This window comes from Caloenas nicobarica, chromosome 7, assembly GCF_036013445.1.
Source record: "Caloenas nicobarica isolate bCalNic1 chromosome 7, bCalNic1.hap1, whole genome shotgun sequence".
Classification (NCBI taxonomy): domain Eukaryota; kingdom Metazoa; phylum Chordata; class Aves; order Columbiformes; family Columbidae; genus Caloenas; species Caloenas nicobarica.
This window is the reverse complement of record NC_088251.1, coordinates 14,794,263-14,818,855: the sequence shown is the minus strand read 5'-3', so window position 1 is coordinate 14,818,855 and position 24,593 is coordinate 14,794,263. Positions and strand designations below refer to the sequence as shown.

Below are 24,593 nucleotides of genomic sequence, written 5' to 3'. Positions count from 1 at the left end.
GAGACTGTATGTTTTGTTTCAAGTGCCAAAGGGGCTGTGATGTTACCTGTTGATCACAGAGACCTGGCTGGGTGGAGGAGGCTGGGCCTATTTTCACATGCTGTCTACATGTCTAACAGATCTGTCTTCCTGGCTAGACCCTGTGACACTGCTGTGCTGAAGGCAGTTACTGGGATCTTGGATCTGTGTCACTTTTTCAAACAAGAATTCAAAAAGTAGGATCTGCAACTGGGTTGCTGCCTGCATAATGAAGCAGCAAACTGGACTACTGCAAACACTAAGGCCTTGATGTGATTTACTGGGATCCTGTAGGCACTTTTAAGGGAGCTTTGCTCCTTTTTTGTGTCAGCCTTCTGAACCCGAGCTGGGTCTCAGAAAACCATAGCTTTCACTGTGCTCTGTCCTGTCTGGATGAATGTGGGCATCTGTAGATTAATGTGCTGTGGGTGAATGCAACAGTATCTGGGGTCTGGTTGTCCTTGAGGAAGGAGGTGTGTGAACCCTACTTAGCTGTGAGTTTGGGTGTCCTGGATGGGTAAAGGAGAGGTTTTGTATTACGAACTGGGAGTACTTCTAAGGTAAAACACTCAGCATGGTGCTTTGTTAGAACTTAATAGGTAATTTCCACCTGTCAAGAGGCTGCTCTTCCCTTGTGATCCACAAAAATTGGAAGATGATGTTTGCTGGAGCCCCTGCCTGAGCAGGGAGGGAGTGGAACCCACCAGCTCCTCACCTTCTTGAAGGGAAACCTCCATTCCCAGTGGATGTGAGACAGCACCTCAGGGTGCAAAGTAATTTAAAAGCATGGCTTTGCTGCAGGATCACATTCTCACAAGGATCTTTCCAGCACAGCTCCCTGTCACAGTTTCTGATCTGTGCCTGTCCTCTGCCACTCATGCCTGCTTGCTGCCAGCTCCGTTGTAGCTACTGTGGTGCTACACCTTCTCGTCGTGTGGAGTTGATGTCTAAGTGCCCCAAGCAATTATCTACTGCTGTAAAAAGGCGTCATGGTTGGAACAATCTTCCATCACCTCAAAACTGTAGATCCCAAAGACTGTTATCTCAGGATAATGATTCTGGGGCAACCTCCGGTTTATTTGTAACACTGAGCTGTTGCTGAAAACACGGTGCTTTGCCTCAGGGGTTGCTAAATATTGCTGCTGTGTTGCTTGGAGCACTTTGGGCTCTGCATGTGAGGAGAGCTTTAGGTAAAGAATTATGCATTAGATAGAAGACTAGAGAGAAAGAGAACTGGCAGAGCTTGGGAGTGGAGGAGGTCTGGTTTTTCTCAGGTCCTGATGTGTCACAGGTCCTTTAATGAAATTGGAAGGGATGGAGATATTAAATGTCTTTGGCAGTGTCCCTAGGGAGAGGCTGTGAAAGAACTGGAGTAACGGTGGGGTGGGAGGAAAGGTTCTTTATTGCACTGGGACTTGAGCAAGGCCCAGAGTAGGAATGAGCGTGTCAGCTGAGCAGGTGAACAAGTATTCCTGGTGCAGGTGCCCCATGACAGGCAGCTGCTGCCAGTCCTGTCACTTGTCTGCAGCCCATGTTTGGTGGGTCCTGCACTCTTGTAGCTGCTTTTTGGTTCTTCCTGGCTGGAGCAGAGCTGCAATGGTGCCAGCATGGGTGGGTAGAAGGATGCACCTTCATGCCTCAGATGCATATTTCCTGTGACAGGGAGATATGCTGGGAGCCTGCAACCTGCTCACTTGAAAGTAGCATTTGTTTAGGTATGAGCTGTTCAAATACAAACTGGGATGGAAGGAGATGTAGTAATCTAAGCATAGGGATGGCTGGTGCAAGGTGGAGACAGTAGCTGGTTGGAGGGCAGATTGCTAAAGCAGCACTGCTGGGGTTGTCTCTGTGCCTGGGGTGCTGTCTGTGCAGGGAGGTTTGTGATGGGCCATATTTGTGCCCTCACAGAAGGGGTGTGCTACTGCTAATCGTGCGCTGGTCACTAGCCCCTGTCACCACTTTCCCCTCTGTGCCATGCAAATGAAGGCAGCTGCATTCGGTTCCTGCGCTCTGCAGAGCTGCTTGTGTTGTGCATGTCACGTTGCACATGGCTGGCAGTAAGGAAGCAGTTGGGTGTCTTCCTCTTCACCCTATTTCATAGGCTGTGCCCATCCAGGTCTAAGTATTGGTGCTGTTCGCAGAGATACCAGGGTTACCAGAGCATCCCTCTAACTGCATGGAGGACCTTGCCCAACAACGTAGGAGGGAGTTGCCTCCAAGCATGTCCCATGCAGGTAAAGGGTGCGAGAAGGGGGTTCTTGTTTTCCAGATGTTACTGCCTTCAGTGTTGGTGGCAGACAGAGAGAATTCCCAAGGGCAACTACCCAGCTTTCATGTCTCTGTGCGTGGAGGATGGGGAGAGGGCTGCTGCCTGTGGATGCAGTGCACCTCCTTTGCGTACTCTAGCTTCCCACAACTCACAGAAGGATCATAAATGTCTGTGTATATCCGATCAGGCAGTAAAGAGACCGACTGCCTTGCCATCTCCCTATAAAGATTCCTCCAAACAGCTCTATTAACAACAGGACTAATTTTTTATTAGAAAAGGCAAAATAAATGCCATGAAGCTGTGCCAGAGAGCTGCCCCACCACCTCAGCATCTTAGTAACCACTGCCTACTGGGTCTTACAGTTGCCATCCCCACTGTTTGCTGTCTTTATCTTCTTCAGCTCCTTCTGCAGCTGCTCTTCTGCAGCCAAGATCTCCTTTGGCTTCTGGTACTGTAGGACAGAAAAAAATGCCCTTAGCACTCCTGTGCAGCCTCTGCTCCAAGCAGACCAACTGGGGCCAGGAGCTACCAGCACAGCTGGGGCTCTCCTGCCTAGGGAGGCCTTTCTGTTAACCAGCTGCCTCCAAAGCCCATTTGGAGAGGTGGTGCCATCAAGTTAGGGACATTTGCTAAGATCTGGAGAGCCTTTTACAGAGCAAGTAAAACTTTCCAGTTGGATGTGGAGTCCTGGCCCTCACCAACCCCTCTGGAATATCCTGGCAAGCTGTGTTGTGCCCGTCCCTGGTGTGTTTGTTGACTGTATGCTCACATGTGCTTTATATTTTTATATATATGTAAAATATGCATTTTTTTAAAGGCAGAGAAGTAAGAGTTGCAGTTCCTCTGTCCTCCCCTCAGATCCCCCTCGCTCAGCTGCAGTTCAGTGGTGGATGCAGGTGCTTTTTGGCCAGGGTTTGGCCGGTAGCAAAACGGAAGCTCAGAAGGACTCAAGATGCTCCTCTTGGCCTATTTCCTCTGCACGTGCACCCCCAGCTCTGTTGCGAGGTTTCCCTTGGAGGTGATGCTCTTTGGGTAGCCGACTTCTACATTTAAGAAGACGAGCACCTGCTGCTCGAAAGCATCTGTCTGCCTCTGTTCCTTGCAACAAGTTAAATGCCCATTTTGCTCGTCTTTCACTTCTACCATGTGTGTGGAAGTGTCCCCTCTCCATGTGTCCTCTTGATACAAAGCAGCAGGTGATGATATTTTTTTATGACTACAAGACACCTCTAAGTGCAGCAGGTTCTCAGACTCTTAACACTTATGTTTTGAGGCAAGAGAGAATTGCTGTCACTGAGAGCAGAGGCTTGCTCAGGCCTGATGGAGGGGATATGTGGAAAACAGGGCATGACAGACCTTGCACCTGCAAGTCACCTTGAGTAGCAAGCAGGGCCCCCTCCTGCGGTCTGGGCTGTCCTGGCTAGTGTCAGCATGCCTCCTGTAATCTGAAACTCCCCCTGACTGTGTGATAGAGAAGGGGGCTCATCAGTGACCCTCAGCAGATCTCCCTGCTCTGCCTCATTTCTCCACATGTAAGAATTTTAACTTCTTTGTGGAGATAAAGAGAAGGGCAAAGCGTGCTGTTCTGTGTGGTAAAAGCTCACCGTAATGATCAGGGTGTTGTTGGCATGAGTGAAGCTCAGGGCAGCTGCGTCCAAGGGGAGCTGGTATCGGTCCAGGTCAGGAATAGAGAACTTCTTGTAGTACCTTCAAATGAGAGGAGACAGAAGTAAGGAGAGTGGGCTCCTATTCCTCTGCTACTGGTGCTGAGTCATGCAGTGCTGCTTTGCAAGGCATAGATGGGGACAATAGACCTCTCAGGGTTCCCAGGAGGATGCTGTGCCATGCTCTGTGCCTGCTGGTACCTCCAGACTGGCAGGAGCACTGGAAACAAACCTCCAAAATAGAAACTGGTTCTGGCAAAGTCCTGAAGGGCTTTGGCGTATGAGAGCAGGCTTGGTCCCTCCAGCTTGCCCTTGAGCAGTGCCAGACATGGTTAGGGATAGAGCATTCAGCCCTACTGAGAAGGGTCCCTTCATCCCTGCTCATCCCTACTCTCATTCCCTCTAAGTACCAACTCGTATTAGCTCTTGTCAAAACAGGTGTCAAAGCCATTCTGCTCTGTGACTGACTTTCCTGAGTGATGCACCATTTTGCATTGCAGTCCTTCCTAAATCTACCTTGGCCTTTGCTCAGTATGAAGGAAAGGGGATATGTCTCAGAATTGGATGGGTTATAAGCTGTCTAGGCAGCTATGAGATTTCCTAAGACTTTGGGACCAGAACCTTGTAGACCTGTGTCTGTGTTTGCCTGAGACCTTTCTTGCTTGGCATTACTTGCCCTGCATCGGCTGCTTCTTTCTGGGGCAGCACCAAATAGAGTAGCTGGTGGTCCTCTGCCCATGTAGAAGCATCGCTGGGTTCTTAAGTCGCTTCCAGCACTCTCCTGGGCAATGCTCTCCAAAGAACTGGCCTGTAGCTGGTGCCGAGGTGTCCAGAGCAGAGCGAGAACAGGCAGCAGCTGCTGTCATGCCATAAGGGGTTCTCCATTCAGCTGGCTGTGTGTGAGGTTTGGCCTCTCTAGCTACCTCTGCCCAAATTGCAGTTTATTTTCCAAGTCATGGTGAAAATAGCTACAAAGGGCAAATGGCTCTCCTGGTGCAGTGAGAGGAATGTACGCAGCTTGTTACCGCAGGGCTCAAACCCTTCTGTGTTGTCACTGCTGTCGGTATTTGGAAAAGGTGGCAGACGTGGATAATAAGGGAGATGTCAAAGGTTAAACAGCAGAGATTAGATGAACACAAAGACATGTTAAGGAAGTGTTAACTTCTTACCGATTAGACAAAAAAAAGCAGTACACAGAAAAAAAAAACCACTGTTTCAAAGGGCCTTGGGAGTCATCAATGAAACAGCAGCATTCTGCTGCCCCAGGACTAAGGAAAAGGGGAGAAGAATGGCTTTGGCTGGCCTCAAACTAAAATCTGTGACAAGATCAAAGGAAACCAGATCTGCCTGGCCACCCCCTCCTCCTCCTAACATTACCACTGCCTCTCGCTACAATAATTGAATCAGGTTTGGTGTTTGGGGAGGTGGCTTTCTGGGTTTGTTTTTAGAGTTTAGTTTAATGGATTTATTTTACAGCAAGAGGTTTTAAGCAAATCCCACTTGAGCAGCCCTTGCTATGGCCAGAGGGAATGTGAGTGACTGGTGGAAGTGAAGAGCTCCTGTCTGGGCTGGGGAGGTAGCTGATGGGCGGTGGGTTATCCCTGCTGAAGCAGGCACATTCTCTGCCCTCGTCTCTCACCCCATGGCCAAGGGCAGTATTGCACTCTGAGCCTGGCTTCTGGCCCGAGATCCACAGTGTGTATGTGAAGTCACTTCTATTATTTTCCTACTGGAAACCCACTTTCTGTCAGCCTGTAGGGAAAACTGCTACTGGTATGCTGAGAATTTAGAGCTGAGCTACTCAGTAGTGACTTGGCAGCCCATCCTGTTGCTTGTGCCTCTGGCTGGAGGTCAGCACTGCTGTGCTCCTCAGCAGCAGCGTGGCTGACGTCCAAGGGCTGGAGAGGCTGTGCGGCTTCTTTTCTCTCCTGTAGTGATGCACGCTCCCTCTGTGGACTCCATGCCTTTGTTGCTATCTTGGAATGAGTTGCTGAGTGGTGCCTTGCCTGGCCAAGACCCAGAAGAAATGATATAAGGTATTCTGGAGCCTGTACTAAGTGTTCTGCTGCTGGAGTCTGTCCCTGCGCCCTACTGACAGCAAAGCTGGCTTTGTCCCAGTGAGGCAACTTTGACCTTTAATTCCAAAAGTCCTTAACTTTCATATGCAGGCCATGAGCTGCTGTCAGGTCCTTCAGCTCTCTCTGACACTCACCTAGGAGTGCGTAGGTGTTGACTCTTTGCAGGGGACTCTACTGTTTTCCTGAGAGTGGTACAAAAAAGGTTTAAGTCAGGTAGGGCATGGGTACGTTATAACCTTACAGCACCTACACAGGCAAGGAAGTTCCCACATACACACTACTATCAGCAGGACTGGGAGTAGATAAGCCTGTCTGTGATTGATAGTATGTGGCTGGACTTAGATACACATGGAGCACGTGAGCCCACGTGTGGCTGATGGGAGTCTCATTCATCTTTGCTACATAGGTCTCCCTACTCAAGTGCCACTCTTCTGTGAATTCCTCTGTGTGCATTCAGGCCGGCATCTTTCTGTATTAGAGCTGTAATAGCTTGCTGTTTTCATGGGGTAGACTCCCCCTTCCTCCTGTGTAGCCTCCTCCTGCTTTTGAGCATCCAGGTGTGCTCATGTGCAGAGACCAAACATCCCCTTGCCGCTGCCTCTGATGTGGCAAAGAAACCCTTGCCTGAAGACTTGCTGTTCTGATGTGAAAGGCGTTCGGCCGCCAAAGTGGAGCAGTTCTTTGCCAACAGCACCACCTACAGCCAGCTACAAAAAGCATCTTAAAGAGGGCGGGAGGCAGATTGGGAAAAGACATCGGCTGATTTTACCCCTGAATCTCATACATCTCTGTTCTGCAACAATGCTGGGAGGGAAGGGAAGCAGAGAGCAGCCTGCCCAGTTTTCCATACTGGTGTATTAACTCTGTTTGTAAATAGCTTTCACTTATCTTCCAATATTCTCCCTTGGTCTCCCAGTACTTGCTCCTTGCCATCTCTTCCTATACTATTGCTCATCCTGCCTTATTTCACTGAGGTTGTAAATGCTTTAGGGGTACAGTGTACGTCTCATTCCATGAGAGATGCCATGTACTGACACTTTATAAAATTATGCTTAAAAGCCTTTTTTTTTTTTTTTCCTCCCCCTCCCATCTCAGATTTCTTTTGGCAGAATATTGTGGTGCTTTCTTTCCAGATTCAGTCTGCCTTTTTTTCTTGTTACCTCCAGATCATGTCACTGGCATTGTGACTCCATGACAGGTTTACATAGGGAGATCTGTCTGCCTGGGTGCCCATGACTTTGCTGCACCTGTTGGATCCTGCAGCTCTGTGCATTCTCAGGCTGATCAAAGCATTGCGTCAGAAGCAGCAGAGGGATGCTCTAGCTTCAAAAGGTCTGCAAGGCTCTTTATTGCTCTGAGAGAGCAACATTTGACAGGGAAAGAACAGAGCAAACACCATGGTACTGGAACTGTGAGATAAATTAGCAAAGGCCAGCACAGAGCTTGATGGGCTCTACTGTAAGCATGTCTGGAGCAGCTGGGAGTGAAAATTGGACAGCAGGAGACACACAGCTATGGGCTGGGGCCCCTCAGCCCTTGCACACTGGGGAGAGAAGACAAGAGAGGACAACCCACCTGTGCCATCACTAGCCTGCCCCCTGTGCCAGCCCACCCTGAGGGACTGTCAGCACTGGCAGTGCTGTCCTTACTGACTTCTTGTTGGTGGTCTGGATGACACAGCAGCGCTGCTCCTTCTCCACAGAGATGCTGTAGACCTCCTTGGGGTAGGGCAGGTTACGGATCCGCCACTGGAAGCTGCTTAGGGTGTCCTTCCTCATGAAGACAGGCTACGGCAAATAAATACCTTTAGCAAAGCCCCTCCAGCTGTCTCCTGTCCTCCCTGTCCCCTTCCTCCTGTACTACCTTGGGAGGCTCCACGTGGGCGTAGCTCTTCCTTCACCCTGGAGCATTAGGAAGTAACTCGGCATCACTTTCCTAGAGCTTGCACTGCTTTACCTTTACCCAGGGCACTGCCTGCCCTGCTTGTAGGAGTCTGAAAGTGTTCACCAAGGGAGTCCTGCAGTACAGGGTTACAGGGAAACTGTGCCAAGTAGGCAACCAAATAGTGGGCTCTGCCTGCCCTAGGGACCTGCCAGATTCAGTCCTGGCTCTGCCCCAGTTTGCTGTGCAGGGCTATGCTTGTGTTTCAGGCTATGTTAAGGAGCAGCCTGCTATGTACTGCCTGTGTCGCCCTCGCGTTGTCATGGCTTCTGCTTTCCATCCACTGACTTGTCCTCGCACTGCCCTTCCTTTCAGCCTACTTTTTTGGAAGCCAGAACAGTAGTTAGCCAACACAGCAGTACAGTTTCTCTACTTAAACTACAAATCTGTTGAAGACCTCAAAAGAACCTCAGCTGTGCCTTCTTTCTATCCAGCCCTGCACCTTTGGGATGATTTGAAGCAGAGTGCTGGGCATGTTAACTTTGGCTCTTGGGGCTATGAGTAATCTGTGGTCTACTAACTACTGCTGTAAGCACAAGAGTAGGTAGTTTTAGGTGTAGTGGTGCTAGCAGACCCTTACATACATTGGAGCTGCTTTCCTTTATGAGCTCTGATTCCAGTGCTCCCAGGAGCAGGGAGGTTGTCTCTCCCACTTCAACCTGCCACTTGCTGGTGCCGCCAAGGGTGTTCTTCTCTCGCCATTTCCTACCTGTGAAAGGTAGAAGAAGGGTTTTCATTATTCTGCTCCATAAGAAGAATTCCAGCAAACAACTGCCAAAGCTGCCCAGCGCACTGGGATGATACGGAGATACACATCTTAATACCAGTTACTTCCACTTTGGCGTGAGTGGATCTGTTAACTGGCCTATTCCTGAAGTCAGAAATGCTATACTAATACTCTTTTTTGCTACTTGGCACTGAAGCTGTGGTGGGATTGCAACACGTGCCATGCCACAGCTGATGTGATTTTTGAACAAGAGCTATAACTGACACCTTGCTTGTTTGTGGTTGCAGAAGCCACCAAAAAGCATATTTCACCCCAGCATGTGCTACAGACTTGATGCCTGGCTCCAAGATGGCAATCCCATTTAGTCTGTCCAGATGAGCTGTCTGGGAGAGATCCTGGGCTAAAGCAAGGTCTGCTACAGCAGCCCGGGGCCCCAAATGAACCATACTTACGCCTCTAAAAAATTCAGCTACAGGCATATTTGGGGCAATCTGTTCCTGATCAGGTGGTTCCCCTCAACACCGCTGTCCTGAGAGTGCAGACCTGCTGCCATGGATGCTGCAGTTCTGCTCTGACACAAGTCTGCTGGGGGCCAGCTGGGAGCTCCACTTACTCACTAACTGACCGGTCTTCGTGTCGTACTCTTCAGCCATCTCCTTCCCATCCTCGAACAGGTAGTGGACCTTCCGCTTACCTAGAGGCAAGGCAGGTGCTGAGGATAAATAGGAATACACCTATCCTTGGGCGTATGGCCTTGTCCCCTTGTCTGGGGCCGTCCCTGGGAGTGCTCCGTCCCCCCGCCCGCCCGCTGCAAGGTCACCCCAAAACACGTCGCGAGGAGAAAGGAAGGAGGGGGCTATCCCGTCTGGCCGCCGCGGTTACCGTCCTGCACCAGCGCTGTCTTGCTGGCGGCCTGCAGCCTCTCCGGCCAGCTCGGCACCGCCATGGCGGCCGGGCACCGTCGCCACGGCAACGCCCACACTTCCGGTCGTCACCCGGAAGCACTTCCCGCCGCCCTGGCCTGTAGGTGAGAGCGGCCCCGGGGCCGGTGTCCCCGCCTCGTCCCCGGCCTTGGGGAAACCCCCGCGCCCCGTCGGGTTTCGGGTAGGGGTGGGGAGGCTTCTCCTCCTCGGGGCAGAGGTCGCGGGGGGTTCCAGCTGCTCCCCCGCGGGTGCGGGGGGTCTCGGCCCTCTCGCCGCGGCCTCCTCGGGCTGGGGTGCGGGGTGGTCCCGTCCTGCCCTCGCCTCTCGCTCTCGGGAGGTTTCGGGGAATTGTTTCTGTCGTGGAGTCAGCCGGGCTGGGGGTGTTGGAGCCTTCACAGCCTGGGGATGCTGGCGAGGGCAACTTGGTGCCTGGCGGGCATGTTTGGTCTTAGATATTGGAACTAAAACACTACCTGGAAAAACACTCTTCTGAGTCCTGAAGAGGACTTGGGCACCTAGAGGCTTAAGGGGTTTTGGTGTTGGTGTTGGTTTTTTATTTGTCTAATAGAAAATATTACTGTTTTCAGAGAACTTTTTTTTTTCTTCTTTTGTTAAAATGGCCTGAAAACAGAAACTTTTCAGTGAAGCTGAGTTTTAGCAATGTAGCAAGGTTTCTTCTCCACTGAAGCTGAACTCCTCCTCAGAGAAGCAAGGATTTGAGTCCAGCTCTGGGTTGGTCTTCAAGAGGATTGTGTTTAATGCTCGGATGAGAAGGTGACAGGTGACACTGTTTTCAGCTCTTCTAGGCTTAGTGTGGTAGGTTTGTTCTGGTTTTTGTGTGAGAAACCTCAAAGCAAAACATGAAGTGTTGCAGAGAGAGGAATTCAAGTTGGCAATTAGCTTAATGCTGCAGCCATGTGGAAGAGGCTGTTGGGCTATGCTGTGATTCCGGGGTTTGTTTGGGCTACGAAAACCAAACTTCCTGGTTGCCCGGGCTGGTAGTTAAACCTCCAAAGTTCTCTTTTGCAAGGCTTGTGATGAGAAATGTACAGTTGTAACTGTGTTGAACTCAGCTAGTTAATCTTTACTAATTTGCTGTTTGCAGCTGAACCTGGGTTGGGGCTTTTTCTCCTATGGCTGTATGAAACACTCAGTGTCAATCAGCTGCTCTGTCTCTTCTTATTGATGACTCCCTAGCAGGAGAGGTGTTTCCTTCTTGGGAACGTGCTTAAGAAGTATCTGGGGAATAAAGTCGCATCTGTTGGCTGGGTAGGCAGGAGCTCCAAAATGTTAAAGCAGTGGAATACTTTCTGTTATAAGAACCCAGCTTGAGTGGTTTCTAAGATATTCAAGCAGGGTCTTCTCAAGTGGCTTTTTGGTGGTTTCTAACTTGGATTTTTCTGACGTTGTGGGCTGCAATTCTTGTTTCCAGGTGCCTTCCTCAGGGCAAGTGTTTTTGAAAGGCAACAAAAGCAACAACAAAAGAAACCCCAAACCAACAAAGACAGCAACCAAAATGAGTGAATCTCAAGTTGTTGTGATTGTTTAACATTGTTCTAAGCAACTTTCCTTTTTCTTATTGATATTCAGCAACGGCAGCTGAACTTCTCACTAGGCCTATGGAGCCACGAGGGATTGTCAAAGCCTTTCCCAAGAGGAAGAAAGTGAGGGATGACTTGGGGAAAAGCGTCCCTCCAAAGATCTCAAAAGAGGAAGGAACAGAGATACCTGAGGGTAAGCCCTGCATGCCCATGACATGGAATACAATACTGCCACTCCATCTTGTTCACTGGAGGTGTTCTTCCGTCAAAGGCTGTGTTTTCTGTAGAGCCCATGGCCAGCTTGCTTTGCTGTGTCCAGCTGGTACTCCCCAAAGGCCGCCTGTCACTGTTGGTGCCATCACATCCTGCATGAGATCTGTAGCCCAGTCGATTTGGGACACTGTTTCTCTTGTTACTGAGCTCCTGCCCCTGTGTTTTCCTCAGCAGAGTGGCTGAAGCCTGTCGCTGCGTACGTTTTGCAAGCTGGCATCGGCCAAGCCAGGACAGAGATCTTCCACAAGCAGATTGTCCAGAACGGCGGTGTTGTACACAACCAGCTCTCCTCAGAGGTGACGCACGTCATTGTGGCTGAAGACATGGACTGTAATCGGGCCCTTCGACTCCTTAAATTAACCAAGCTGCCTCCAGGGTTGCAGCTAGTGAAGGCGTCCTGGCTAAGTGCTTGCATCAGAGACCAGAAGCTGCTGAGTACTGCTGGCTGCAGTGTCTTTATCCCTTGCAGGTATGCAAATGCCATGCTGTTATTCCTGCGTACAGTGCTTCTGTCCTAAACTGAACAGCAGTAAAATTTGACCTCTGCTCAAAATTTTGGACTGCAACTCCTTGCAGTTCCTGTGGACGTGGCTCAAAGTCACTTTTCTATATAGACAGTGAAATTTAGTGACTTTGTGAGCAGTTGCTATTCTGTGGGGCGGCAAAACATGGAATACAGGCCAGAAGTGCTAAGAGGAGTCCTATAACTTGCTGCAGGTGCTAATGGTATCTTTTCCTAATTTGTCAGTGATAACAAGATTTCTTTTAAAAATGCCGAGAATTAAATGTTCTTTCTTACTTATTGCAGATTAAAAGTATAGACAGAATTGACAACTAAGCACAAGAGGAAATAAAGAATGGAGCAGCAGGCAGCCACAGGTTAGGATCAAAATATTTTGGCAAAGTTTTGGAGAAATAATCTAAGAGTGAGGTAGATAGGAGTAGAAGTTGCAGGTTAGCAAGGTGGATGGAAATGGGGGAATTAAATCAAAACTAGAGTAATTCAGCTGTGATCTGAGAGAGTACAATTCATATGGGTTGTTTGCTCTGTCCCAAAACATGCAGAAGGATTTCTCAGTCAAAATTCTGGGGGCTCAGAAATTTTCCTTCTCCTGTACTAAGGCATCTGATCCACAGCAGGTACCTGGAGGAGGGAGAACTGCAGAAAGAGCAGCAGCGGCAGGTCCTGGGCAGTGAAGGGCTCCAGCCCCCAGCGGAGGAGGGAGCAGTGAATCCAAATACTGAAGCACAGGTGGGGGATTCCTCGCAGCAAGGCCTGGGCACCCTTGGACAGCAGCAGCTGGCTGAGGTGAGGCTTCCCGCACAGGCCCTTCTCCTTGTGAACGGATCCTGTGTGCTGCTTTTCCTGGCTCAGAGCATTCCTGCAGGGAAACAATACCAGATTTTCTCAGCAAGGGGAAAGCGTTTGAGTGTTTCGGCAGGTTGGTGCTGGCAGGCTCAGGCTGTGGACGTGATTACTGCTTCTCTTTGTCCCTTTTAGATGTTAAAAGTAGAAACAATACCCCTTAAATTCCTGTCCCCATCAGAATGTTTCCAGCTGAAGCAGTCCTGATGCTCCCATCAGGCCAAGGCTCGCTCTGGTGATCATGTTTCCCCTGCGTCCTTTTGAGGAATATTCCCTGGCTGATAATATCTCCCTTTCAGGAAGCTGTCTCTGATATTTCATCCTGCGTTCCTCCCTGAGCCACGCTGACCCATTCTCCACTTCTTGGCAAGCACCCTGTGCAGGCACATGTGCAGTGGATCAGGTTGCCACTTGAAGGATTGTGGTGGTGTGCTTAAAATGTCTGTGTTGGGTTATTAGTGGCCTCTGCTGTGAGTCAGCTTCTCCAATCTGTTAGCTTTCTTTCCTTTCTCTGTATTTTTGCTCAAGTTTGCTGAATTCTTTTGGGGCATTGGCATCATTCAAATCTGTAGCAAAGTCACCTCAGACCTCTTAGAGCAGCATTAGTTTCCTGGAGCAAATACCAGTATTTTCAAATTCGTATGCCTAAAGCAAGTAATTTATATAAAAGTGGCACAATTTCCAGAAGTACCAACAACAAAACACACCCAGGAAAGCTGATGTGAAACCCGAATCATTTTGAAAAAAGTGGACATTACGTATCTGCGTGAGCACCAGTAAAAACAAAATTGGAATACTGCAGGTCATTCTGGTGTCTGCACTTTAGAAGGGAGCAGCAGCTGCCTTTTAATGCTGGCATCTGTTTTCTAACACAGTCCCAAATTTTGTTTCACAAGCCCCTGTACTTACTGCCTAACTGAAAGTCTGCTGGGGTCTCCTTTGTTTTAAGCTTTCTCTTGAAGATGTGTAGGGAAGGATGTTTTCTCCCCAGGCTTACTATCCATTGTGCTGTAGGCAGAGTTGGCTGCTTCTTAACTGTGTCACCTTTGCAGTTACCCCATCTTTGCTGTTTCTTGTAACTCTAATTTAGTGGTAATCACTACTAACAAATCTCACACTTTATGGGAGAAATGATCTTTTGTATTGTTACGAATCCTGTGGTATCTGCCCTGCTTTCTGCTCGCATTTACTTTGGGTAGTCAGACAGCTGCTGGAGTCTGAAGCCTTATTGCCTTTTTTTCTTTTAAATCCCCTCAAGCAATGATGTTTCCTGTTAGTCTGTGTGCAAAAGCAATATTTGCAGACACTTCAGTAAAATCCTTCTCCTAAGCTTTGGACTGTGTGAGTTTGGGGAGGAGAAAAGAATCCACGGGATATGCTTTAATGACAGTACCAACCGCTTTTAAGACCCAGTTACAGCAGTAAAGCTGAAACCTTGGCGTAGAAGTAGCCTCTAAGCATGGAGTCTTTTGAAACTTGGGTGGATGATTTTTGTCTAGGAGATGATGAGTGTGCCAATGTTTCACACTGAACAGGGGCTGCTCTGGGAGTTTTGCATTTGGATGTAAGCTCCTGTGAGGAAACCATTACCAGTCAGACTGTAGCAGCTGCTTTTTGGCTGCCGTCTGGCTGGAGTGGTTTTCTGTGAGGCAGCCCTTGCAAGTGGTGCCTGTTATTCACTGGCTGAACCCTGGGGCTGTTACCCCAGGCTGCCCGACTCCCTCTCAAGTGGCCTCAGCTCCTGGGCTTCAGCTGCTCTCCTGGCTCCTGTGCTGTGCCCCAGACAAACCATGCACATCCCATCTCACCCAGCTCTAGCAAATCAGCTGCTGTAGGATCCTGGGGTGTCTCAGAAGCTAATGGGACTGGCTGGTTTTGCACGTATGGTTGTAAAGAGTCCATTGGCTTTGTTGGCAAAGCACAGAGACTCGGGGTTGTGTGTTTTACCTATGTGACACTGCTGGGTGAGAGGATGGGGATTGCATGCTCCAGCTGCAGGGTTGTTTGCGTTGTGGTTGCATAACAGGCTTCTTAAATGCTTTTAAGGGGCTTACTAACTGATCTGAACACTCTGAGGCTTCGCTGCCCTCAGAGGGAACAGTGTCTTAAGGGAGTTGCATTTCAAGGCAAATGAAACTGTGTTAGTCTATCGAATCTTCAGTCTGACCTAGTTTTCAGAGTTATAAAAGAAGATTATAGGGAAACATCCTGCCTTTTTTGCCTAAAGACTTCAGTTCTGTATCTTGCAGCAATTGTCTCCAGACCTCCTTAGCCAGCAGAGGTTGTAAGGATATGGCTCTGACTTATGAGTTTCTGCAGAGCATCAGCCTAACAGGATTTGTGTGCTGCAGGTGATCTCTGGACTGATCCCAAACAGCTCTGTGCCATCTAGGGTTACTTCACTCTTGGATCTTCATGGACTCCTGTATCTATACATCAGAAGAGAGGGGGACCACAGTGAGCAAAGCAGTCAGCAAAGCCTCTGTGTGGCTTCCCACTTCTGTCCCCTTTTTTTCCTTACCTGAAGCCAAGGTTTATTGTTTCTTAAGTCTACACAGAGGCATCTTAATGCTGAGGGTATCAGCAAATGTATACATTGGTTCTTTCTTCTGTCACTGAGGAATGTGGAGTTCTTTGTGTCATTCCTTCCTCCTCCTTTTCTCTTGTAGATAGCCATGGGGAAAATGGAGGAGTTTGTAATTTACTACCCTGTTAAGATTTTGTGTCTAAAACATGAAAACAGAGTTCAGTGCCTATCTCTTGTCATCTGTGTCATGGGCCAGAACATGCAGGATCTGAATGCAAGAGATGTGTCTATGCAGCCACCAGACCAGTGAAAGGTTTCGCAGAGGGAGCAGGGAGTCAGGATCCCCCCAGCCAGGGATTTGAGCATTGTCATACCATGCTGCTGGCAGCGGTTGCTCACTTAACCAGTGTCTTCCCTTGGTCAGGTCTCAGGGGCTTAGCTGCAGGAGGCGTGTGCGTGCTGGAACCACAGGTAGACAGCAATCTGTAATCTCCTGTGCTTTGTGGGGTGTGCATGTAGCTTCAAGGGGTGCATGTGTAGCTTGGGGCATGAAGAGCTTTAGTGTGCATGTAACCAACAGCTTCCAGAAATGGCAATCCGAGCATTTCATGTGCCGGAGGCTGGTTAGAGCTCTTACTTCCTGCTCTCCGGAGCAGCCTCTGCCAAGGGGACAGATGTGAGGCATGCACTTACTCTCACGTAACTGCTTTTCTACCTTTCCCTAAAGAAAGTCTCTGATGAAGAAGACAGCGAAGGAGAAGATGCTAGTGTCACTCAGGGAGATCTGGAAGCACTGATTTCTGGCCGCTACCCTGTGAAATCGTCAGAGGAGACCAGTGACAGCTCTTCCACAGTGGCACAGCCTGCCAGCAAGTGGGTGTGTGCCCATTCCTCCAACAGCAAGAAGGAGAATCACAACCAGTGCATCACAGACAAGCTGGAAGTGCTGGCAAAGGCCTATTCTGTCCAGGGGGACAAGTGGAGAACTCTGGGCTACACCAAAGCCATCAATGCACTCAAGAGCTACCACAAACCAGTCACCTCCTTCCAGGTAAAACACCTTGGCAGGGTGGTGGAGCAGGGAGATAGACCTAGCATCCTGTCTCTGTTATGAGCCAGATTCCTTGCTCTTTCTGTACGTGGAACAGGTTATCTTCAGGCCTTGGCAATTCTTTCCTGTGGGAGGGTTTTGATGGAAGTTGTATAGCAAGTGTAAGTTGTATTTATTGACCAGCTGTGGTGTTTTCAGATGAGCAGAAAAGGGGAGTCTGAGACTTCTAGGGCCAGATCTAAGTACCCTCTAGATAAATGCCTTCTCCAGGCTCAATGCGGGGACATTTTTGCCTTCCTCTTAAGCATCAGCAGCTGCTACCATTGGAGATAATATGTAAAACTAACTGGATCTTGGACTGATTGGCTGTGACAGTCCAGCCATTCAGTGTGTTAGTTTTTCAGTCCTGTTCTGCATGCTTGTCCTTTTCCATTTGCCACTGAGTTGATGTAGACTGTGTAAGCCCAGCCTGGAGAAGAAAGCAGCAGTCAGAACTAGTCCTGCCACTTATCAATCACTGATCAAATGGCTAACCAGTCTGAGTGGGTAGCAGCTCCCCAGCATGTCTGTAGTCTTCACTTTTCCAGTAGTGGCTCTGGTTTCTTGCTAGGAAGCCTGTAAAATCCCTGGGATTGGGAAGCGAATGGCAGAGAAGATCCTGGAGATCTTGGAGAGTGGGCATCTGCGCAAGCTGGATCACATCAGCGAGAGCGTGCCTGTGCTGGAGCTGTTTTCCAACATCTGGGGAGCAGGGGCCAAGACGGCTCAGATGTGGTACCAGCAGGTAAGTTTAGCGCCTTACACAGGAGGTTCTTAGACGAGGATTTGAAGACTGCTTCTGAGTGCAGGAGAGTTACTTTCACAATTAGTTTCCCATTGTCAATATCCATATTTGGGATTTGAGTCTGGTTTTATGGGAGGAGCTGTGAGACTGGGTCCCATTGTGGATGTGTTTGGGGAGAAGGAAGTGCACCCAGCTGAGACTTGAGTTTGGTTGGAGGACGGGCAACAGATACATGCTATAGGAGGAGTAGGTGGGGGCACACTGCCTTGTCGTTAGCATCTCTGCTTGGAGCTCCTCTCACTCTGTTCACTGCAATGATACTGCTAAGAGTCAGGCTTGAGCCAGGACATCTTGGCCATGAAAGCTCCTGGTCCCGTTGCTGGCCTGTTGGCCTGGCTGGCTCCTGTAGCTGTCAGAGGAGTCGTCCACCTTGTCTGGCAGTTGTAAAAATGACGTTAGAGCAATTGTGCCAACATGAGCAACCCAGGCCACTGGGTGGGCTCCTTCTTTAAAAATTATTTGTTTCCTCAGCACAGAGCTAATGAAGCCTGCTTTACTGTAGCGTTTGGTTTTGTAAATGGATTCTTTGCTGTCTTAAAAACGTGGTTGTGTTGACACTGTAGGCTTTCCCTCATTGGGATATTCTGGGTGGTGTTCCTTTGTCTGCATCACTTGTTTTCATTCAAGCTGTAGGAATGCAGTGCCTTAAGAACTTCTGTCAGGTTTAGTTAAGATTCAAAGTCATTTTCAGGTGGAGATTAGAGGTGTGTGTGGGTAGTGAGATTGCCCAAATCCCTACTTTTAGGAACCAGGCCCTAAGTGATCTCTACATGTGATCTCTACATGTGCTCTCAGAAGTTGTGACTGGCCTGGACTCTAGATGGGTTAAATATAACCTCCCCAAATCTTAGTCGAAAGTATTTAAAGAGTAGAGTCTTGGTAGTTGTTTGAATGTCATCACGTGATCTGCACTAGGGTTTCCGGACGCTGGACGATATCCGCACCAAGGCGACTCTCACCAGCCAGCAAGCTGTGGGGCTGAAGCACTACACTGATTTCCTGGAGCGCATACCTCGGGAGGAAGCTGCAGAGATAGAACAGACCGTGAGTAGCTCGGACCCGGGCCCTCAGAGCAGACTGAGTACCTGCTGGGACCTGACAGGAGGGCGCATGCTATGGAAATGTCCCTCGCTGTTATAGCTGAGCTCTTCAGCATCTCCTCTGAGCAGGGTCAGTGCTTGGGGGATGCTTTTTGGGCACAGGCACACAAGGCACCTACTTTGACCTGTAGGAAGGTTCAGTTTGAGTGCCTGGCAAGGAGGAGGGTACACACAAGTGTCAGTTCTACACACCGCTTTGAAAAAGACTGCATGTGGCGTGGTGAGATGAGCAGGTTTCCGGCTCCTTTTCCCTGCCTCTCATCTTCTCCGAGATGTCTGCTTTCAGCCAAGGCCCCTGAGCTGTCTCCTGGGTGCTGCTTCTCCAGAGGAAGCTGTGAGCACCCTCTGAGCTTGGTGTCAGTGGGGAGACTGAGCATGGATATGCTTCCTGGAAGCAAATGGGATTCAGGTAGCAGATGGGTTCTGCTTGCTCTTCTGTGCCGTAGCATTGCAGGATTATGGGGTGCTAAGCCAATGTACCCAAGTGTGAGCAGAGAGCTTGGGGAGGACTCTGTCATTGCTACCCCTGTGCTCTCTGATCACCATGGAAGCAGCAGCCAGCGTGACCCTGTCACTCGGCCACAGGGCCTGGCCACGAAGAATACACTCCTGCCAGGCTCCTGCTGGGGTGTCACTCCCGTGTGCTGGATTAGCCATTTCGGTGGTGAGTGGTCCCTTTCCCAGGCAGGCTGGGTCCAGGAGCTGGCTCTTGGGGGTGGTTCTATTGTTATCTTGATGGGATTACTGTGCTCTCCTCCATACGCACGCACACACCTCTGATCCAGGCCCAGGAGAGAGAATGAGGAGATTAGTCACTGTCTGTGCTGCCTGTCACAGTGAGATCTGAGGAGCTTTTAGGCTCTCGGGTGGGGCTGCGAGTTTTCTAGAAATCTTCATTTAAAGCCAGAAGGGGACAAGGACACCAGAGGAGGGCTTGCTTCGCATGAGAAAGGCTTGTGTCTTCTTCGAGCACCTCTGGGGCAAAGGTTAATGGGTTTATCTCTTGCTAATGAAGGATGATCCCCAAGAGTGACAAGGGGCTGTGGGCATGGACACTGCCTTCCTGAACCCCAGCCTCTGTGATGGCCTCGTCACTGGGAATTGCTGAGCCCCTAATTATTTACTGCCAGCAGGATGATTGGCACAATCAGACCAAGAATACTTTATTCCTCTCCAAGGACCTAGGAGCATTTCTTAAGCATTTAATGAATGAAGCCATCAGAACTAGCACTGTCTGCACAGAACAGGAGCTGGGGTCCAGCCTGGAGGTGGCTGCATTAGGGGAACTTCTGATTATATGTGTCTGACTGCTGGCAGCAGCACGTTGGCATCCCTTTGGCCTAAAATGCTGGGACATTTGTGTTTTTTCCGGGTCACAAAGCTCAGCTCTTCTGCAAAGGCAGACCTCCTGGCAGGAGTGAACTCCAAGGGACACTTGCAGATTTTCTGCTGTCTTGGGTCCTGTGGGAGAGACTCTCCATGAGCCCATCTCTGCTTCTGAAACAGGACCTGTGACCATCTCGTGTTGAACTGGTTCTCTTTGTGGGCAGAGCTGGTGATTTTTGCCCTTCTGGCCCACAGGAAAGCTGAAAAACCTCTCCTGCTGTCTCAGAAGAAATCAAAGGCTCTGAAAGGTTGTGCTGTACTTTGTCTCCTCAGCATTGCTGCATCTTCCCGCTTGTCCCAACCCAGCTCCAGCCCAGCACCCTCAAGAGCTGATGACTGCTGGTAGCACCATGGTAGATCACTGTATTGTGTGGCAGTGTGCTGGGCATTTGCAGGACTGGGTGGAGGCCACCCTGGCTCCTGTGGCCCCCAGCAGCAACCAGCCTCTGTGGTGGGGCAGTGTGCCCTGCCTGCCAAGTGTCTGCTCTGCATGGAGACCCTGGAGATGCAGGACAGGTTGCGAGGCAGGCACGATATCCTTTGCTACCTTGATGGAAAGGGCACAAAGAGACTGATCTCTGACTCCTCATCGCTCTTTCTTTTCTTGGAGGTCAGACGAGCTGCACTGGCCCTGCAGCCTGGGCTCTTGTGTGTGGCATGTGGCTCCTACCGTCGGGGGAAGCCCACCTGTGGAGACGTGGATGTGCTGGTCACTCACCCGGATGGGCAGTCTCACCGTGGGGTGTTCAGCAAGCTGCTTGACAGCCTCCACAGGAGCGGTAAGGGCTGGGGACTTGCACATGGTGCTCAAAGCTGTTCTTAGTATGGCCAAACTGAGAAGGCAGTAAGGTGAATGGTATTTGTTGGAGGGCAGGTGATAATTTTTCCCAAGGACAGGACAGGACATCTTGTAAGTCCTTAGAGTACTGCTCCCGGTCCTGGCCCTGCTCCAGTGACAGCTCTGCAGCCAGTGTTGAGGAGGGAGTGTTGCTGCAGCATGGCTTCTGCTGTCTGCACAAGGCTGTCAGGCCTGAGGCGGGGTTGCCCTTGGGGTCCCACAGCACATTATGAGACACCTCAGCTCCTGTCTGGAGAGTGGAGAGTTTGGAGTTGGGGTGTCAGTCTCTGCCACTCAGCTCCTCTCTGCCTGTTCCCTCTCCCCAGGCTTCCTTACAGATGACCTGGTGAGTCAGGAGGACAACGGTGATCAGAAGAAGTACCTGGGGGTGTGCCGCCTCCCTGGGCCAGCCCAGCGTCACCGCCGGCTTGACATCATTGTGGTGCCTTACAGTGAGTTTGCCTGCGCTCTGCTCTACTTCACCGGCTCGGCTCACTTCAACCGCTCCATGCGCGCCCTGGCCAAGACCAAGGGTATGAGCCTCTCAGAGCATGCCCTCAGCTCGGCCGTGATGCGAGGCCCTGGAGGTGTCAAGGTGGCCTCTGGCCATACAGTGCCCACCCCTACAGAGAGAGATGTCTTCATTCAGCTGGGGCTGCCTTACCGGGAGCCCTCAGAACGGGACTGGTGACAGCCAGTTGTCACCCAGCACTCTGGGGCCACTGCAATGCTGCTGTTTTGAAGGGTGCTGGTTTCCCCAGTGCTGCTGTGTGGTGACTGCAAACTGGGGAACTTATCCCAGCAAACTGAGGCTCCTTGGAAGCCTAGGGCCCTGCTGCTAGCAGAGCTGTGTGGCATCACGCAGCAGAGGCTGTGGGCTGGAACCATCCTGGAAGTGCTGCCTGATGCCCCACGCAGCCTCTTGTGTCCCTGCTCTTAGGCAACCCTTGGCTACCAAAGGGGCTCACTGCCCATCAGCTGCCCTGGCCCTGCTCTCTCCAGGGAAGCTTCTGAAAGCTGGGCTGTGGAGCCTTGTGATCCAACCCCTCCCAGTGTGTGGGAAGGGGGAAGTGTGATGTGTCTGTGTCTGAGCAGACATTCCAAAATCTCTGGCCTGAGCTGTGTATGAAGGCAGCCAAGATCCAGCTTGACCCTGGAACGGGCCTTCCCCGTTCTCACTACTGCTGACTGTTGCTACTGTGGGGATCGTGAAGGGTCCCCCTGTGCTGCTGCTGTGTCCTCCCTCCATCTGAGCTGATCTGTGCCCTCTGGTGGGTGTCACTGCACAGGGCTGGGCTGCCACCAGCTTCCCCTGGGGCAAGGCCAGCCTTGAAGGAGGCACAGGGACCTGATGTGCTGTGCTGCTTGCTCTCAGCCCGTTGTGTGCTGAAGATCCTCGAGTGTAGAGCTGTCACCCCCTTAGTGTGGCCCAAGAGCTCCTCTCCCCTCGGTGCAGGAGAGGAGCAGACCTGGCGGCTCAGAGGAGCTGTGCTCAGAAAGGGTTTGAATGTAATGGCACTGAGTGTAACCCAGCAGGGCTGTGTGCTTGTGCACAGGAGGCAGAGAGAAGCAAGATGAGGTAGTTCTAATTTGGGCAAAGCAAAGCTTTCCCTTTGTGTGTGTGGAAGCCATGGAATCAACTGGTCTTTGATCAGAGGGTTTGTGTGTGCTTGAGTGGACATGTACATGTGTGCTGGACCCATCAGTTCCACGGGAGTGAATTTTATTTCTCAGGAAACCTCAACTATTCTTATATTCTGGAGATGAATGTTCCAAGACTTGCAGTGCTCTGTCTCTGTTATGGGTATTGCAGCAGTTCCTCCTGACAGAGGTGCTGCTCTGCAGCATCAGCTGCCAGGAATGCCATGGTGGGCATTTCTGTGCCAGGACCCCAGGGTTCCCTCTGGGCCTGGCCTGGCCTCCCACTCCTGTGTCTTGTGGGGGACCCGGTCTTTGTCATGTGGTGTGACAGGCCGTGTGTTTGCTGCCAGGGCAGGCACAAGGGGATTAAACCTGGTGGGTTTGCACAGTTTCCTGCTGCAGCATCAGCTGTGGCTGCTGGGCACTGGTGTTGGGGCTGGGGTGTTTGCTGGGTGGGTCGTGACCCCTGCAGTGTCATTTGTCAGCCCAGCCTTTCTACTGAACGCCTGTTGGAAATGAATGACTTGTGACATGTCTTGCTGCTTTTGAATTTGAAGTATAATAAATTCCTTGTCTCTTTCCTCCTTTGCATCTCTGTCTTTTTGCACTCTGCCCTGTGACTCTTGGGTATCTTCCCTCTGGCTGAGTAGGAGCCCCTCCTGTGCTGGACTGGCTCCTCATTTTCAGGACAGGCAGGGAGAAGAGAGTGGAGACCTTCATGCTGTGGGATCACCACTTCTGGCTGTCAGGGCTGGGAGTTTCTGGCCACCATCCTCCCATGGCAGAACAGGACCTGGCTTCATCCTGGCATCCAGGTGGCCACACGGCTGAGCTGGGGATGGCCATGCCCAGAGAAAGGAGCAACACCTGAGCTCTGAGCCTTGGGCTGAGCTCTTACTCCATGCGTGGAGTCAGGAAGGGATTGCTATCAGCTTCTCCATATTTTATCAAAGAGTAAGTGTATGAGACTTGGCTGCTGCGCTGTCTCCTGTGCCTAGAACACAGCTTAGTCTCCTGAGCGTGGAAATGCTTTGGTTTTCTGAGGGGAATCCAAACAACCTGGAAGCCAAGGGAGCATGTGGAGATGAGCAGCAAGAAACACTGGCTCAAAAGGGAGGTGCAGAAGCTGGAGAGGACCAGGGGCTGCTGGGGTGGGCAGAGACTGGGACAGAGCCAGCACAGCCTGGGCTGGGTTCTTGGGGGCAAAAAGGGCGTCAGCCCCAGGCTGGGACCTGGGGGGGTCCAGGGAGAGCGCTCCCTCTCCGGGAGGGCTGTGCAGCCCTGGGAGCAGCTGCAGGGAGGATTGAGTCCCCATCCTTGAGGTCGTCTGGGCATGGCTGGGCAGGGTCACAGCTGGCCTTATCCTGTCCCAAAGGGAGGTTGGATGGGCGTTCCCTCTCTCTGCAGTGCTGCTGGGATCATCCTGGAGGATTTTCCCCGGGGCCTTGTGGATGGCAGCCCCGGGCACAGGACTGTTCCTGCCTGGCCTGGGGCAGGGAGTATGGGGCTGCTTACCTTGGCCCCTTGATGAACACATTCAGAGCTCTGGATGCTGGGATGAGCTGTTCCTGGGGGGCTGGCCCTCTCACCAGAGCCATGTGCTGGGGACATCACTGGAGGTGAGGGACATGTGGCACTGCTGGCTCCCAACTCCTTCCCCTTTGTCACTCACATCTCCAGGGACACAATTCACACCGTGGTGCCAAATGGGTGCTGCAGCGGTTCATCAAAGCCCTGGCCCTGCTGTTTGTGCTGCTTTTACTCAGGGGTAGGTCAGACTGGGGGGTGTGGGGCCAGCACTGCTCAGGATCTGGACTGTTCACCCAGCCCCTCAGGAAATGGCAATGAGGGTGGCCCTACTGCGCACATGTCAAGTCCTTCCAGCCCCCTGCTCTGTAAGAGAAGGGGCCTGATGTCTGTCAGCCCCCTCCCACCCCACAAATCCCTGCCCAGGAGCTTTTGAGGGGGCAGAGGGCCCTCCTGTGGCCAGGTGGGCCAAGGCTGGATGGGGGTCATCTCCCCTGGGTACAGCTGTGGCAGATGCGAAGGGGCAGGAGGTGAAGGAGCATGACCAAGCTTTGCTGGAGCAGCTGGGAGTGACATTTCTGGATGCTGAAGCCTCCCCCTTCATCCTGGTACAAGGTAAGAAACACCAGGAGCTGGACTGTGCTGCCCCTGTGAATCACCCCTGGGCTGGGCAGTCCCTTCTGCCCTGGGTGGAGAGGACAGAGCTGCCCCACACAGTCTCCTCCTTGTGCCCCTAATCCTGCCCTCCATCCTCCCAGTCACTTGCAGATCCCAAGCCAGGGGCAAAATCCAGCCTGGCCTCCCCTGAGGCCACGTGCTCCTCTGAGACCCCTCTTTTGCCTGTGCAGCAGGGGAGGACATGGCCACCTCCTTACCCCA

General features: G+C 51.2%; 2 protein-coding genes across 6 annotated transcripts; one reads left to right on the top strand and one right to left on the bottom strand.

Annotated features, from left to right (window-relative positions):
• Nucleotides 1-2,547: 2,547 nt before the first annotated feature.
• DPCD (deleted in primary ciliary dyskinesia homolog (mouse)) lies at nucleotides 2,548-9,660 on the bottom strand. The gene is made up of 6 exons (XM_065639136.1): nucleotides 9,580-9,660; nucleotides 9,311-9,391; nucleotides 8,555-8,679; nucleotides 7,683-7,816; nucleotides 3,892-3,994; nucleotides 2,548-2,738 (listed from the first exon to the last, which is right to left on the bottom strand). The coding sequence occupies exons 1-6, from the start codon at nucleotides 9,641-9,643 to the stop codon at nucleotides 2,634-2,636; spliced, it is 612 nt and encodes a 203-aa protein (XP_065495208.1). The 5' UTR covers nucleotides 9,644-9,660; the 3' UTR covers nucleotides 2,548-2,633.
• A 70-nt stretch (nucleotides 9,661-9,730) lies between these two features.
• On the top strand, nucleotides 9,731-22,715 carry POLL (DNA polymerase lambda). 5 transcript variants are annotated; one of them, XM_065639285.1, is made up of 9 exons: nucleotides 9,731-9,801; nucleotides 11,211-11,354; nucleotides 11,609-11,903; nucleotides 12,572-12,743; nucleotides 16,055-16,378; nucleotides 16,989-17,162; nucleotides 18,138-18,266; nucleotides 20,319-20,487; nucleotides 20,873-22,715. In XM_065639285.1, the coding sequence occupies exons 2-9, from the start codon at nucleotides 11,240-11,242 to the stop codon at nucleotides 21,235-21,237; spliced, it is 1,743 nt and encodes a 580-aa protein (XP_065495357.1). In that variant the 5' UTR covers nucleotides 9,731-9,801; nucleotides 11,211-11,239; the 3' UTR covers nucleotides 21,238-22,715. The 5 variants fall into 5 exon arrangements, with proteins under 5 accessions (XP_065495357.1, XP_065495356.1, XP_065495354.1 ...); XM_065639284.1 differs by having other exon boundaries at nucleotides 11,606-11,903; nucleotides 12,575-12,743; XM_065639282.1 differs by having other exon boundaries at nucleotides 11,606-11,903.
• The last annotated feature ends 1,878 nt before the right edge of the window (nucleotides 22,716-24,593 follow it).